The following is a 15,540-nucleotide window of genomic DNA, read 5'->3' on the forward strand; positions in this document are numbered from 1 at the left end:
TAAATAATAGCGGCGGCACACTGAGGCAGCTGCTCTCTGTTGGCTTCTGAAGTGGCGTAGGGTGAGGTGAGACGGGCGGCGGTGGAGAGTGCCGTTTACTCACAACCAGGAGTCTGTTTACCGGAACAAACCAGTCTCCACAGCTACTTAAAGCGACCACATGCTGAGACCGTAATTAGCCTTATTTGTATTCTTAATTGCTCAGTAAGAGGTTTAGGAAGTTGCTGTCATTTCAAGCTATTGACTTATCTGAGATAAAAAGAAACATAAACATAAAAAAGGAGAAAGTTGAATGAAAATATCCAGCTGTTTATTCACGTGAACTTGCATCTAGAAACAAACAGACACTAAGTCTCTCTTGGTGTTTTAAAGGTCTCAACAGCACCCAGTAAAAGTGTAAAGTGTAGCTAATAACAATTGTAATTAGCTCAACACACACCATCTGTGTTACTGCAGGTGTATATGATTTTGTGATCTTATCACTGAATACAGGTACTCAACTGAAATGACAGTGAGCATTTAATTTCAACATTTGTGCTGAAAAAATCAAGCAGATGGAGTTCAACAGCATTCATTTGTGGTTACAGACTATTCTGTGGTTTTTCAACATACATGTACAGTAGTGAGATATAGAGTAAAATGCCATTGACAAAATTGTCAAGTGGTCACAGGGGACCCTTTTGAATGCATGTTAATATCAGGTGGAAATGCCAACCTGCCTCTGCCATCCACTTTGGATAGTAACTAGGGCTGGGCGATAAATCGATTTTATGGATTAATTCGAGTTTTTAGTTTACGACGATTTTTGTGAATGAAAATCGGTTTTCTCTTTAAAATCCGCCGACGCTCCCCTCTGGGCTCCCGTAATGGCTCAGCACTCCCCGCGCGCGTTTGCCACAGAGATACACGAAAAACAAGGATAGCGTCTAACAACATACCGTGTCATTCGTAACAATACCCCGCTGCAAAGTGTGTTTGAAGTCTGAACGGAACCGCGCTAGGCGCTACTCATTTAAAGCTGCGCTGACACTAACTCATCTCGTGACAGTCTCGATACACAGCGCTGGTGATCCAGTGAGAGAGCGTTTAAATTCACCACAGAATTAATACCATCGCTACTGTGATCTAGTGGAAGCGATCGGCGCAGAATTCTGTTATAAACCACAGATATCAGATCAAACAGAGCTGAGCGAAGGTCAGGGGTTTCAGTCACAAAACACCAACATTTACCACGATTGTACTGTAGTAAAACCACATGGATTTAATGTTGTTGTTGTCATTATTTATCTCAGGATTCGTACAACCTTTTGAGATTGAAATTCAAGCACTTTCCGATGGTGTGGTAGTTGAGGCCAAGAACAGGCAGGACAGAGAGTAGAAAAGAAATGGAAGTTTATTGCTTCCAACACAAAAATTATATACAGGGGCAGATTCCAACAGAAGTCATACAAAATCAAAAAAACTTAAGATTTATGCTAACTGAAATTAACAAAAATCAAACAGGCCTGAAAAATAAATCTCCCCTGTAAACAAAGTAAACAAATCAAAATCTAATTCAAAACCAAAGGTCAGAAGGCTAAGGTGGCTGGACAATACTGACTCACTCTACTTCTCCCATAATGCTATATATACCCATTTAGCCTCTACCAAACAAAAATAAGGTAAATATCAAAATAATACAATTACCAAATAAACTCAAAACAATTAACCTTTACAACACAATATCATTATCACACCTAACCTTAATACAATCATATAACAATATATATGAAAAGAAAATATTCAAATCAAACCAAGATATAACTGAATGAAAAAGTCAAAAGATCCCCTCTAAATCAAAATGGAATGGTACAGTCCAATTTCCTCTGGAACAGCATAAGTTTGCAGGCTGATGCCCCGCCTCTTCCTTTATCTGCTGCCACATGGAATGCGGCCGTCACTCCATGGACCAGAAGAATCTAGGGCTCAGGTATAGTCAAACAGCACAGGAAAATATAAGAAGTGTGCACCCTTCTGTATATTTAAGCTTTGAATAAACTGTTAACTCATGTTCTTGTCGTGTGGGTTTTTGGTATATGAGGGGATAAATAAACATTAAATTAAACTACAAATGTTTGGTAAAAGCCAAAATATGTGAGGTAGGCTACGCACCCGTCACACTCTCCCCCACCTCTGGTTCCTCAGTCACATGACGGGAGAGGAAATCCGCTGCAAGGTTCTCTTTTCCTGGTCGATGGAGAACTGTAAATTTATAGGGTTGCAGAGACAAGTACCAGCGAGTTATCCTGGCATTAGAGTCCTTCATTTTATTTATCCATAGGAGAGCTCTATGGTCTGTCTCCAAAGTGAAGTGTCTGCCCAAAAGATAGTATTTAAAAGAGTCCAAGGCCCATTTTACCGCCAGGCATTCTTTCTCAATAGTCGAATAGCGTACCTCCCTAGGAAACAATTTACGGCTAATATAAGCCACAGGATGATAATTTCCCACTTCTCCCTGGAGTAACACTGCTCCTAGTCCAACTCCAGAAGCATCAGTCTGTAAGACAAATGGTTGATCAAACCTGGGACTGTACAACACTGGGCCTTCCTGTAGAGCTCCTTGGATATCCTGGAAAGCTCTCTGAGCCTGCTCAGTCCACTGAATCTGGTTTGGAGAACCTTTTTTAATCAGATCTGTTAGGGCAGCCGCTCTGGAGGAAAAATTGGGCACAAATCTACGATACCATCCGACTAGTCCAAGGAAAGACCTCACCTGTTTCTTGGTCTTTGGTAGGAGCCAGGACTTAATAGCTTGCACCTTCCCCACTTGAGGCCGAATGACTCCATTCCCCAGGACATAGCCCAGGTATTCTGTCTCTTCCTTCGCCAAGACACATTTACCCGGATTGATGGTCAGTCCTGCTTCTTGGATGCGTCTTAAAACCACCTGCAAGTGCTTCAGATGCTCTTCCCAGGTTCCACTAAAAATCACAATGTCATCAAGGTATGCTGAGGTAAAGTCAGACAAGCCATACAATACCTGATCCATCAGTCTTTGGAAAGTGGGCGGAGCCCCATGCAGGCCAAAAGGCATGGTCTTAAAATGATGTAGGCCCCAAGGAGTCCGGAAAGCAGTCAATTCTTTAGATCTGGTACTCAAAGGCACTTGCCAGTATCCTTTACACAGATCAACCGTGCTAAGATATTTTGCATTACCCAGGCGTTCAATCAACTCCTCAATACGCGGCATTGGGTAGGAGTCAAATTTTGAAACAGAATTCAAATATCGAAAGTCAATGCAAAATCTTGTAGTTCCATCCTTTTTTGGTACTAAGACCACAGGACTGCACCACTCACTTTTAGAAGGTTCAACCACCCCCAAAGAAATCATCAGGTCTAGTTCCTTTTTAAGAGCTGGAAGTAGACTTTCAGGGATACGATAACTCAGTCTCTTTGGAACTGCATCCTCTTTCAAGACAATGTCATGCTCCACCAGTTCTGTTAGACCCGGCCTTTCCTGGAACAATTCCGGATGACACAAAGGCTGAAGTTGTCGCTGCTGGAACACAGAGAGATGATTTAATTTAAGCACTGCCGAATTCTGAACAGGAAAATACTGCTCCTCCACCTCTTCCTCGTCTTCCACAGACCGAATCAACATACAGTCCTTCCGAGGGGACCACTCCTTCAAAAGATTTACATGCAAAACCCTTCTTGACCGAGCTTGTCCTGGGGTCGAAACCTCATAGGTTGTAGGTCCCAACTTCTTGAGGACTTTAAAAGGCCCTTGCCATTTGGCTAAAAGCTTACTGGACACTGAAGGCAACATTACAAGCACCTGCTGACCTGGTACAAGTGAACGGGATCTTGCAGATTTATCATACCAGGATTTTTGTTTCTGCTGTGCCTCTGCCATATGCTCTTGTGCCAGGGATGTCATCTTTCGCAGCTTTTCATGCATGGCCACTACAAAGGATGCAACATCCATTCCTTCCCCTTGTTCCTTCTGGCCAGCCCATGTCTCTTTCAGCAGTGACAATGGTCCTCTTACTTCATGGCCGTATAACAAGTCAAAAGGGGAAAACCCTGTGGAGGCCTGGGGTACTTCACGGTATGCAAATAACAAATAGGGCAACCATTGATTCCAGTCCGAGCCAGCCTCATTTATAAATTTCCTGAGCATACTTTTAAGGGTTTGATTAAACCTCTCTACTAATCCATCTGTTTGAGGATGGAACGGCGTAGACTTTAAGCCCTTAATGCTCAACAACTGATAGACTTGCTTCAAGAGCTTTGAGGTAAAATTGGTCCCACAATCTGTAAGAATCTCCCTAGGGAATCCTACCCTGGAAAACAACTGAATCAAACAGGATGCCACTTGCTTAGCGCCAATTGTCCTTAACGGAAACACTTCTGGATATTTAGTAGCATAATCACTCACAACTAACATAAACCTGTGGCCTGCCCTACTTTTCTCAACTGGACCAACAATGTCCATAGCAAGTCGTTCAAATGGAACTGCAATAACTGGAAGAGGTTGAAGGGGAGCTTTAGAGGGGAGTCTATTAGAGGTCATCTGACACTCTGGACAAGTTTTACAGAATTCTACCACATCTCTCCTGAGACCAGGCCAATAAAAATGTCTCCTAATTCGGGCCAATGATTTTTGCCTCCCCAGGTGGCCTGCCCAGGGAATGGAATGTCCCAAAGTTAGAACTACATTTTGAACTGCCTTGGGTACTACCATCTGCAAACTATCTCCCTGTTGCCGATACAACACCTCCTCCTGGAGGACAAACCTCTCTACTATTCCTTTCTTTACGCACCCCTCACCTTCTCCTTGGCTAGCCAACTCAGCTTGTTGATACAACAAAGACACCACAGGATCTTCTTTTTGCATTTCAGCCATGTTACTAGGAATCTTAAACCCAGTCATGTCCTCCATCTTACCATCCTCTGCCTGACCCTCAGCTAACAGGTATCTGTACTTCTCTTGCCTCCGCTGTTGTCTAGATTTCCTCACCTTACCCGGTCCAGCCACCAGCTCAGCGTCAAAGAAAGGGAGACTTTTAAGCGTTTCGGATTCATCCGCACTCTGCTTAACCTGAGCCCGGGTCATCACCATACTAGAAACAGAGTTAGGAAGCAACAAATTTAACAGTGAAGGAAAATCTTGACCTAAAATCACAGGATACGGTAATTTTTCTACTACTCCTACTCTCAACAAATAGGGTAGCTCATGTACCACTACCTGCACTCTTACTATAGGGTAAACCTGCTCTTCACCATGGACACATTTAATGACCACTTTACCTTCCTTCTCTTTTAAATGCTTTGGGACCAAATGACTTTCCACCAGCGTCTGCATACTACCAGTGTCTATCAATGCCATCACAGTTTCCCCATTTACTTTTACAGGAACGGTCAAGTTTTGCGACTGAGTCAGCTTCTCTACCCCTGATTTTGGCACGGTGCATATGTGGGAAGTTTTAGCCAATAGCTTAGGACACATGGGCTTTTTATGCCCTTCCTGGCCACAATAATAACAAATGAGCACCTGACTAACCTGATGTAAAGGCCTAGAGGACTGATTTTCTTTTTTAAATTTCCTATTAGAAGAATTACATTTTAAGTCACCTCGACTAGATGTTAACAAAGGCCTACCTTCACCACCTTCTTTAGGAGCTTCACCCCAAGCTTGTGAACGAGACCGGGCCGCTACGAACACATCAGCCAGGGTAGCAGCCTGACAGGCTGTACTAGGGTTGTGTTCTCTTACCCATACCTGCAATTCTGGTGAAAGCATTCTCAAATACTGCTCTAAAATAATCACTTCCCCCACAACCTCTACAGTCTTTCCCTTGGGTTGCACCCACTTTTCATACAGTTCTCGAAGTCGTACATAAAGTTCTTTTGGAGTCTCATCAGGCTCAATCTCTAATGAACGGAATCTTTGACGGTAAGTTTCAGGATTAATGGCATACTTGCTTAAAACAGCAGATTTTACTTTTTCATATTCTAATGACTCCTCAATGTCCATGTGCACATAGGCACTCCTAGCCTTACCAGTCAATAAGGGCACTAACCTAAGGGCCCAATCAATTTTTGCCCACTTACAGGCCAGAGCAATTCTTTCAAAAGTGGTGAGAAAATGTTCAATGTCATCAGAATCTTGCAACTTCTGCAACTTAGGCTCAATCATACCTCGGACAGGATCTGGAGCAGGAGGCACAGAGACATTGGACACATTATCAGGCATTTCAGACTGTTGATCCGGTCCTGATAAACCCCGGAGATCAGAGGTTGTACGGACATCCACTTCCTCCCTAAGAAGGTTGAATTGATGCTGCATTGTTTTCCACCGTTGATCTTGCCGAACTGCCTCACGCTGCATCTGGGCCTCTTGTCGTTGCTGAAACTCCATATTTTTCCGAAACATCTCAGCCAGGTCTTGCAGAGTCAGTTGTCCTGGATCATCAGCCACCTGAGGAACTCCTCCCACTGCTGCAGGCTCATCCGCCAACTCCTCCACCAAAACTGCTTCATCTCGTTGTTTGAACGCTGCCAATTTCTTTGGGGCCATATTGTTACTACTCAACACTGTCCTTCACTGGCCAATCCCACCACTGCCACCATTTGTGGTAGTTGAGGCCAAGAACAGGCAGGACAGAGAGTAGAAAAGAAATGGAAGTTTATTGCTTCCAACACAAAAATTATATACAGGGGCAGATTCCAACAGAAGTCATACAAAATCAAAAAAACTTAAGATTTATGCTAACTGAAATTAACAAAAATCAAACAGGCCTGAAAAATAAATCTCCCCTGTAAACAAAGTAAACAAATCAAAATCTAATTCAAAACCAAAGGTCAGAAGGCTAAGGTGGCTGGACAATACTGACTCACTCTACTTCTCCCATAATGCTATATATACCCATTTAGCCTCTACCAAACAAAAATAAGGTAAATATCAAAATAATACAATTACCAAATAAACTCAAAACAATTAACCTTTACAACACAATATCATTATCACACCTAACCTTAATACAATCATATAACAATATATATGAAAAGAAAATATTCAAATCAAACCAAGATATAACTGAATGAAAAAGTCAAAAGATCCCCTCTAAATCAAAATGGAATGGTACAGTCCAATTTCCTCTGGAACAGCATAAGTTTGCAGGCTGATGCCCCGCCTCTTCCTTTATCTGCTGCCACATGGAATGCGGCCGTCACTCCATGGACCAGAAGAATCTAGGGCTCAGGTATAGTCAAACAGCACAGGAAAATATAAGAAGTGTGCACCCTTCTGTATATTTAAGCTTTGAATAAACTGTTAACTCATGTTCTTGTCGTGTGGGTTTTTGGTATATGAGGGGATAAATAAACATTAAATTAAACTACAAATGTTTGGTAAAAGCCAAAATATGTGAGGTAGGCTACGCACCCGTCACAGATGGTTTTCAAGAGCTTCACACTTATTTCCAGCACTTCAAAGCTCTAAATATCCGATTGTAATGTTATTTTTAATGTGATGGTTTGTAAAACTAAAAGTTTAAAGGGGTCTTGTGAAAGAAAAAGTGGAATGTTTTTTTTAGTTTATTTTTTAAAAATGTGTAATCCATTTATCTAGCTTTTTTTATCTAGCATATTTTCTGTAGCATTTTTATTTAAAAAAGATATGAAATGCCCACCATTATAACCAGCAGAAGAGCACTTATTGATTTATTAGCGATTTCCACTCCCTAATGTATGGAGAAAAGTACAAAGTCACAAAGTCTCAGGAAAAACTAAACTTTTCTTCAAATTGTGACTAAATTACACAGAAAACAAGTAAAGAGCTCCTTTAATAATCACTGAAGCTGTCGGTAAGTTCAGTGTGAGACTAAAACAATGCTAATCTATATTTAATAAGAGCATAACATTTAAATTTTCCCTATACTTCTTTTGCACATTACTGTTGTTAATAAAAGTTATCTGCATATCAATTCATAAACCTTTGATATGTATACTGTATATTGCAAAAGATATGGTGCCCATTTATACTGTGGAATAGTTGGGGGTTATTCACACTCTACCAAGCCGCAAATATTTAATTTTACCTAAACAAAATAAAGTTAAAACTTGTTTTGAACAATTTCTTTGTCATCTGCAGATTGATTTTAAGTAGGAGGGGAAAAAAATCATTTTAAATCGTAAATTGAATTTTTGGTGAAAAAATCGGGGATTTTTTTTTTGGGCCATATCGCCCAGCCCTAATAGTAACGGGATGTTTTAATGACAGGGCATGGTCAATGCAGATCACCTCTCAGCATGTTTTCTAGTCTATGAAGGTTTTCAGTTTGCAAGTCATAGCTTGTCAGTTAAAATTTACACAAAAGTATCTGAAGCTGGTTATACATTTTAAAGAAGCGTCACCACACTGCTGCATAAAACAGACCTGCAAGCAAACGTGTCGCTTTTCGGCGACAATCGTCGTTTTCTTGGTCAATTGGGTCATTTACGTGAATCGTGTAGAACTTGACTAGACATGCAAAACATTATTGGAAAATTTCTGATAACTGACATTTCTTTGGGCCAATCGGAATCTTAGCTCACTTGCGTCAGAATCTTGAAGCACACAGCGTCAACTGAGCTCACCATTGAATGAGAGGCCTGGCTACCACGCGAGTCTGACGGATGGAAGGAAGCAAGCTTAGTGTTGTTCAATTCAGGCATGGGCGTAGATTACGGGGGGGACGTGTCCTCCGCACTTTTAATAAAGTGTATTTTCATCCCCCTCACTTTTACTGGGTCTCCCTGATCTTAGTCGACCCGCTCCGAGCGTGATTCGAACCGGCGCTACCTGCGCGAGGGCGGGCAAGTTGGGGGGGGGGGGGGGGTGAAACACTCAGTTTCAGTCAATCTCATGTCAATCTTGAGTACCTATTGAGTAGTATTGCATCCTTCATATCTCCGAAAAGTCTTTAGTTTTATTATATTTATAAAAGAAATATAGGCTGTACCGAGTCTTTCCGGAAAAAAACGAGCGCCTGGAGGCGTATCGTGTGGGCGGAGCTAAACAATGACGAGCGCACAAAGCGGTGACGTCCTCAAGTTTGAAGAAACCCATGGCTATCGATCTCAGCTAATAGATATATGATCCAGAATCATTCGGAGGCTGAAATAAATTGAACAGGAGAAACAGCAACAGCAGGACGTCCGTCTCTGTGGTATGTTCTGTATTTTGTGGCCTGTCAACATTTGTGTGTCTTTACTTGCAGTTTATGAGGACATGATTCGGTTTATGGACTATTGTATGCGACTAAACCTTAGCAGTAGCAAGCAAAACGGTTTTGCACATCAGACTAATGTAACGTTATACATAGAACAACAATGGAGTAACCTTTAGCGCATTTAAATGACGAAGCACGCGATCATGTCGTTTACTGATGTTTACTTACGCGACGATAGCCAACAGCATAGACATTTAAAGCAGTTTTACTCACCGCCTGCTTCCAAAGCATGACAGTGAACCTTTATCGCTGGGACCGCTCCGTCAAAAACACACTTCTTTGGTATGATTTAGTGAAGTCCTGTGACAGCAGTGATTGTGGAAATCCACTTTGCGACATGACTGAAGCGATGTTGTGAAGCTTCCCGTCATTTCTGCGTTCAAAACGGTTCAAATGCAGCGCTGCCTCCCCGGAATGCTGTGCTGAAGCGTTGAAGTCGCTTGATGTCACCCATAGGAATAAAGTGGAGCACGGCATGACAGAAGTGTTCACGGACGACCTGCAGCTGAGCAAGTGTTTATGGGCGTGCATTTCCTCTCTCGCTCTAGTCACGCGTGCCATTCCGGGAGAAGAGCCTGTACGGCCCATACAAGGACCTTCCACTCTGTTCACGTCAAGCCGACCCATACTCGAAAAAAACTCTCCGAAACTTGTGAGAAACCGGAAGGAGTATTTTTGACAAATAAATACTCCATCAAACGTCCAACATTAGTTTTTGAAACTTTGTCTATGTTTAGGATGGGAATCCGAGTCTTTAACAGTGTAAAAAGCTCAGTATGCATGAAACAGCATTTCACCCCTCCTTTAACAGGGACGCAAAAAGACAGCTTTCTCTACCTCGGTTGATTGCACGCTTCTTGAGGTCACGGGCAAGTGTATTTATATCATGATTTATACATAGAAACCAATGTGAATACATCAAGATTTTAATTCAGAGACAAAAAAATGATCTATGCATGACCTGCTGTCATTTTATTCACATCTAAATATGAGGAGGGCGCTCTCACAGAAAGTCCAAAAGCGGATTTGTAGAAACTTACTGTCACGCTGGAGCTGCAGCTGAAGGAAAACAATGGTTATGAGCTGAAACATGACACAACAGTCAGACGATTGTGACAATATATGCTTTATGTGTGTTTTTCAATCCATCTCAATGTAGGCTATTTATTGAAAATAAAGTAGGCCTTTATCATATGAATAATGCAGTGCTAACTGACAGCTTTTTAAATGTTTATCTTCTGCTCTACAAAGCTGCATTTATTTAATCAAAAATACAGTTAAAGGGTTACTTCAGCGATTAGCATATGGCTTTGTATCAGTAGAAACCCTGGAGAATATTCAAATTATTGTGCTTTTCCCTCTCATATCTCCCTGAGACGAGAGATTTATGCATTTTATTTCTGGAAAAATTCCTCCTATGATGCAAAATGACGATTTTTGCATCATAGGAGGAATGTTTGCCCAGAGGCCAAAGACTACAGCCAGCAGAGGGAGCCATTTCCGCATGTTTTGAATCCGCGCATGGGGGATGGGAGATTACACTCAGCTTGCAGGGAGTGCTCAGCTTGCAGACAGGATCATTTAAACGGAGCTATGGTGAGCAATGTAAGTCTTTTAACTTCTCAAATTCATTTCTATGAAAGTTAAGCTTGCAAAGGCATGAACTGAAACGCGCCAGACTGAACTCGCTTTGTGAATGTATGCCGCGAATGTAGTCGCGATTACCTCAGCTCTCATCACTCCTGCAGTTAGTGCTCAGTGCTGTGAGACTGGCGCGGTGACTCACTCATTATATTGAACAGACACGTTCAGTTTTTAATTGTAGTGTCTCTAACTCAGTCACAGTAATGAAGTTGTTGGCGTTGGGAATGGCCTCACAGGGCAGCGAAGCATTCTGGGAATTGTAGTCTTTCATCCCCATGGGACAAAAATACATTTTCTGTCTTTTCTCAGTCTAGAAGACACCAAATTCAAAAATAATTTCACATTTCTACTGCATTGATGACCCAGTTTAAATACAGATTCATCTTCCCAGCGCTGAAGTACCCCTTTAAAACTAGCCTAGAAATCTAGACGCACCCTAGCGGCAGCAAATTTAATTTGCCCGCAAGTGTCGTCTAGGCACTCTCAATACCATTCTGAGCTGTGTTCCTCAAAATTTGGACGGGCCAATCACATCGTGTATAGAGTCGGCGGGCGGGGCCATAATGACGACGGCCGAGTTGCGTTTGTGTGCTTCTAGTAAACACAGAAACTGGCAAACGGCGGCGGTCTTTCGAATCAGCTCTGACAGCGACTCAGGAAGACTTGGAGTTAAGCTTTTCTCTGAGAAAAGAACAAACAACGGCACTGAAGTCATTCTTAAAAAGGGAAGATGTGTTCGGAGTTTAGCCGACCGGATACGGTGAATGTTTAATCTATCAGCGAGCTCTGTTTAACCTTCGTTGCTCTGGTTGGTTGTAGCGCTATCCTATCGCGTGCAGAGGGAGTTTGAAAGACAACCGTTTATCCGCCCCTCGGATTGAGATTGTCTATGGTGAGTTTCCAGACCAAACATCTTGATGTGGGTCTGGCTTGTCAGTCTAAGTTAAAACAGTAATATTGTGAAATACCATTACAAATGAAAACAGCCTTTTCTATGTGAATATATAGTAAAGTGTGATTTATTCCTGTGATCAAAGCTGAATTTATCATTACTCCAGCCTTCAGTGTCACATGATCCTTCACTAATCATTCTCATATGAGGATTTTATAATCAAGAAACATTTTTGATTATTATCTTGTTGTAATCTGCTTAAAAATGTTGTGGAAACCATGATACATTTTATTTTTCAGGATTCTTTGATGAGAAAGTTCAATGGACATCATTTATTAAATAAATTATTATCTTTTGTAATATTAAAAGTATCACTTGTGATCAATTTAATGTAGCCTATGTCTGATCAACAAAAGTATTAATTTCTCCCTTTTTTGTTTCCACAAAATGAAGCAGCACCATGAGCAGCAAAACTGTTTTCAACACTGATAATAATCATAAATGTTTGTTGAGCATCAAATCCTAATATTAGAATGATTAGTGACACTGAAAAATGGAGTGATGATGATAAATTCAGCTTTGATCACAGAAATAAATGACACTTTACTATATTTTCACTGTCCCCTTTTTTACACTGAGGAGTTTGCAGGTCTGATAAAATAAAGTAGATTACTCCATTCTCAAAGGAAATGATTAAACCTAGAATGTTGACATGTGATTATTCGCTGAAGAGTCGACATATTGCGACATACTGCTCATTTTCACAATTTCCTGTGGCTGAAAAACAGGGTGTGTGTGAGAGAGATTTGCAAGAAAGTATGGATGTTTCTATTGACTTGCACAGGCTGATGGAAATGAAGGGGTGTTTGATTGTGGAGTGCAGAACTAATCTAATTAACTTTGCTGCATTCCTGTGTCCTACATTGTGACCTGTGCTCATAATAAAAAAGTGTGTGTGAAAGATAGAGTATGCTTTTGAAAATGCCATCAAAATGCATACACAATACATACTAGAAATCTAACCGTTCGGCGATGGTGGCTGCAGAAGCCCAGGGAGTAGATGACGGCATGAGAAACCAGAGCCGAAGGGATGGAGGGACGAGGCATAGTCAAGGCCTAGAAGACCGTGGGGCAGGCGAAGAAATGATGGGGCAATGGGAGTTTAAGTGGGGCTCCATTCCCTTGAACTTCATGATGACACCCACTGGTACTGATAATGTTGCCAGCTCACAAACCTGGTCAGACATACTGTTGGGCTCTGGCTCAAGGGGGAAGTGGCTCAGGTGTCAGCTTAAGCACTCTTTCCGTGCAAAATAAGCTTTGTCATTTACATGTGAACTGCCCCAGAAATGATGGAAAAATATACGGAGAGCATTAGCATTTGTTTCTTCTCTGACAGCAGCAAGGCCATGACGAACGCAAAGAGTGTGTGTTAGAAATCATGAATGGTGAGAGAACATTGTGCTTAGTATGATTTTGTTAGGTCTGTAGGCAGAGAGCCTTTTGTGGCTGTTCAACACATTTGACCACATGAGTGTTTACACTATGAAAGTAATCCGGTTGAAAGCATTTTGGACTACCTCTGGAAGTGGTGGAAAGTGGATAAGCTTAAAACGTTTTAGACCCTGTTTAAACCTGTATTTAGTGTCGTCCAATTGTGATCTGATCAACCAAAGGGCATCTTAATACCAGGTATAAACAGGGCCTATGACAACAGATTAGTGACAAGGACTAAACCAAACAATGACAATGGAAACTAAAACTTTACAGAACAGAACAAGACAAGAATGTGACAATACCATTAACTTTCTTTGTTTAACAGTTCTATTTAATAATTTATTAGACAGATACATTATACAAAGACTGTAGGTGTAGGCATATAAAGAAGGAGAATGGGAGCTCATGTGTGTCTCCGCTCAGGTGCTGCATGCCTGCATTCTCAGCACTGTCAAAATAAAAGTTCCAGCGCTGTCAAATTAAAGTACGCTTCTGACACTGATTTATTGATAATTAACTATATATATATATATATATATATATATATATAGAGAGAGAGAGAGAGAGAGAGAGAGTAATATATTTACCAATATATTACTTCAAAATATAATATATTGTAAATACATGGAATAATATATTGATGTTATTATACAATATATTATATATTCCTGTAATATATTGCAAAATATACAAATCATTGCAGCTTTCATATATTGCAATATATTGGCGAATATAAATATTAAATCCCATATATGTGAATATATTGCCTAATGTATTACATGATATTTTCCAATATACTGCAATATATTTTTGTTTCGTTAGGGAGCCTTGGTTATATATCAGTCTGTAGGTTGAGTATATATATATATATATATATATATATATATATATATTTTTTTTTTTTTTTTTTTAGCATGTGTGAGGATAATACATCATAATAGCATAAATAATGTCAAATTTATATTAAATAGAATCCATAGTGTATTGTAGTTTTGTGAATTTGTGTTGTATATGTGTGAGTGTGTGTTTGATTTATACACCACACCCTGTAACCTGTGGTATTATTTGACACTAGGCACAGGTGCTGTAACACAAGTATGCATATGGTGTTGTCGTGACACATGACTTCAAACAAACCCAGACACAAAACAAGCGGACATTTGCATTTTGTTCTCCATTCATGTGAGAACCACACTGAGAGGAAGACAGAGCAGCGTGGATGAGATGAGACAGGGAACGAAGGACGGTTACTACAGAGCAGCGATCACTGACGTCTTTTTCTGCTATAAATGAAGCACAGATTTGTTTTAGTCAGTCAGAGATTCAGAGTCAGCTTGTGTTCAGTGTAGCCCCCACACTTTCATAACTCTAATCATAATTCAAAGTAGCTGAGTGAGTAGGAGATGATCTGTTGATGACATCTATAGTATGTCCAGTGATTCACACTGGCATCTATCCTCAACACAACCCTCAGATTGTGTATCACGCTGACCAAGCCTTTATGCTTTCAGATAATTCTGCTATTTGATATCTTGTGGTGAGTGAGTGGTGTTCATTACCTGTACAGATGAAAGTCAGACATCGTGTTGAGGTTGCCTTTCACATACATCTCCTGATCGACCCTTTCTCTCTCTTCATCTGTCCACAGGCTCAAAGCTTTGGAAGAACAAGCAAATGGAGACTCACAACTGCTGAGCAACTGCCTCCCTCTTTTCCCCTCCTCCAGTTCCTCCTCTTCCTCTTCTTTTTACATTCTCCTTACTGAGAACAGGAGATGAGTTCAGAGGAGAAAAGTTCCACCATGTCCCAGAAAATCTCATCTCCATCTCACAGCAATAGCAGTTCCTCCTCCAAACATGACAGCAGACAGGTAAGTTTTTTGATAGTTAATGAGCTACATTTATGGAAGTATCACTTTATGTTACTTATGCTGCACTTTTGGATGGATAAGAAACTTCAAAAATCATGTGGCATGGTGAAGAGGTGTTCTATTACTTTTTTAACCTGCTATCAGAGAGTGATTTTTAACTGGTAGATAATAAAACACAGGAAAAAATGACTTAGTAACAGCACAAAGCAATAAAAAAGTCTAATAACTAGCACTATATAATACAAATCAAATGAGGAGGAAGAAGACATAGATTTCCAGCTGTTTGTATTGGTGTATAAATTAAGACTTGATTTTCCAGTTTTAATATTTGTCCTGCTGATACTGCAAATAAGTAGTTGGCATGAAATACTTTTGGGAAA

The 15,540-nt window shown here is 40.7% G+C and overlaps 1 protein-coding gene across 2 annotated transcripts in view; it reads left to right on the top strand.

Annotated features, from left to right (window-relative positions):
• The window catches only part of osbpl3b (oxysterol binding protein-like 3b), a 113,123-nt gene that overhangs the window by 39,627 nt on the left and 57,956 nt on the right, over positions 1-15,540 (top strand). For both annotated transcript variants that reach the window (XM_067449083.1, XM_067449084.1), the window contains exon 3: positions 14,939-15,160. In XM_067449083.1, the coding sequence (XP_067305184.1) occupies positions 15,065-15,160 (96 nt within the window). In that variant the 5' untranslated portion in view covers positions 14,939-15,064. The remainder of the gene's footprint in view (positions 1-14,938; positions 15,161-15,540) is intronic.

Source organism: Pseudorasbora parva, chromosome 7 (assembly GCF_024679245.1).
Source record: "Pseudorasbora parva isolate DD20220531a chromosome 7, ASM2467924v1, whole genome shotgun sequence".
Taxonomy (NCBI): domain Eukaryota; kingdom Metazoa; phylum Chordata; class Actinopteri; order Cypriniformes; family Gobionidae; genus Pseudorasbora; species Pseudorasbora parva.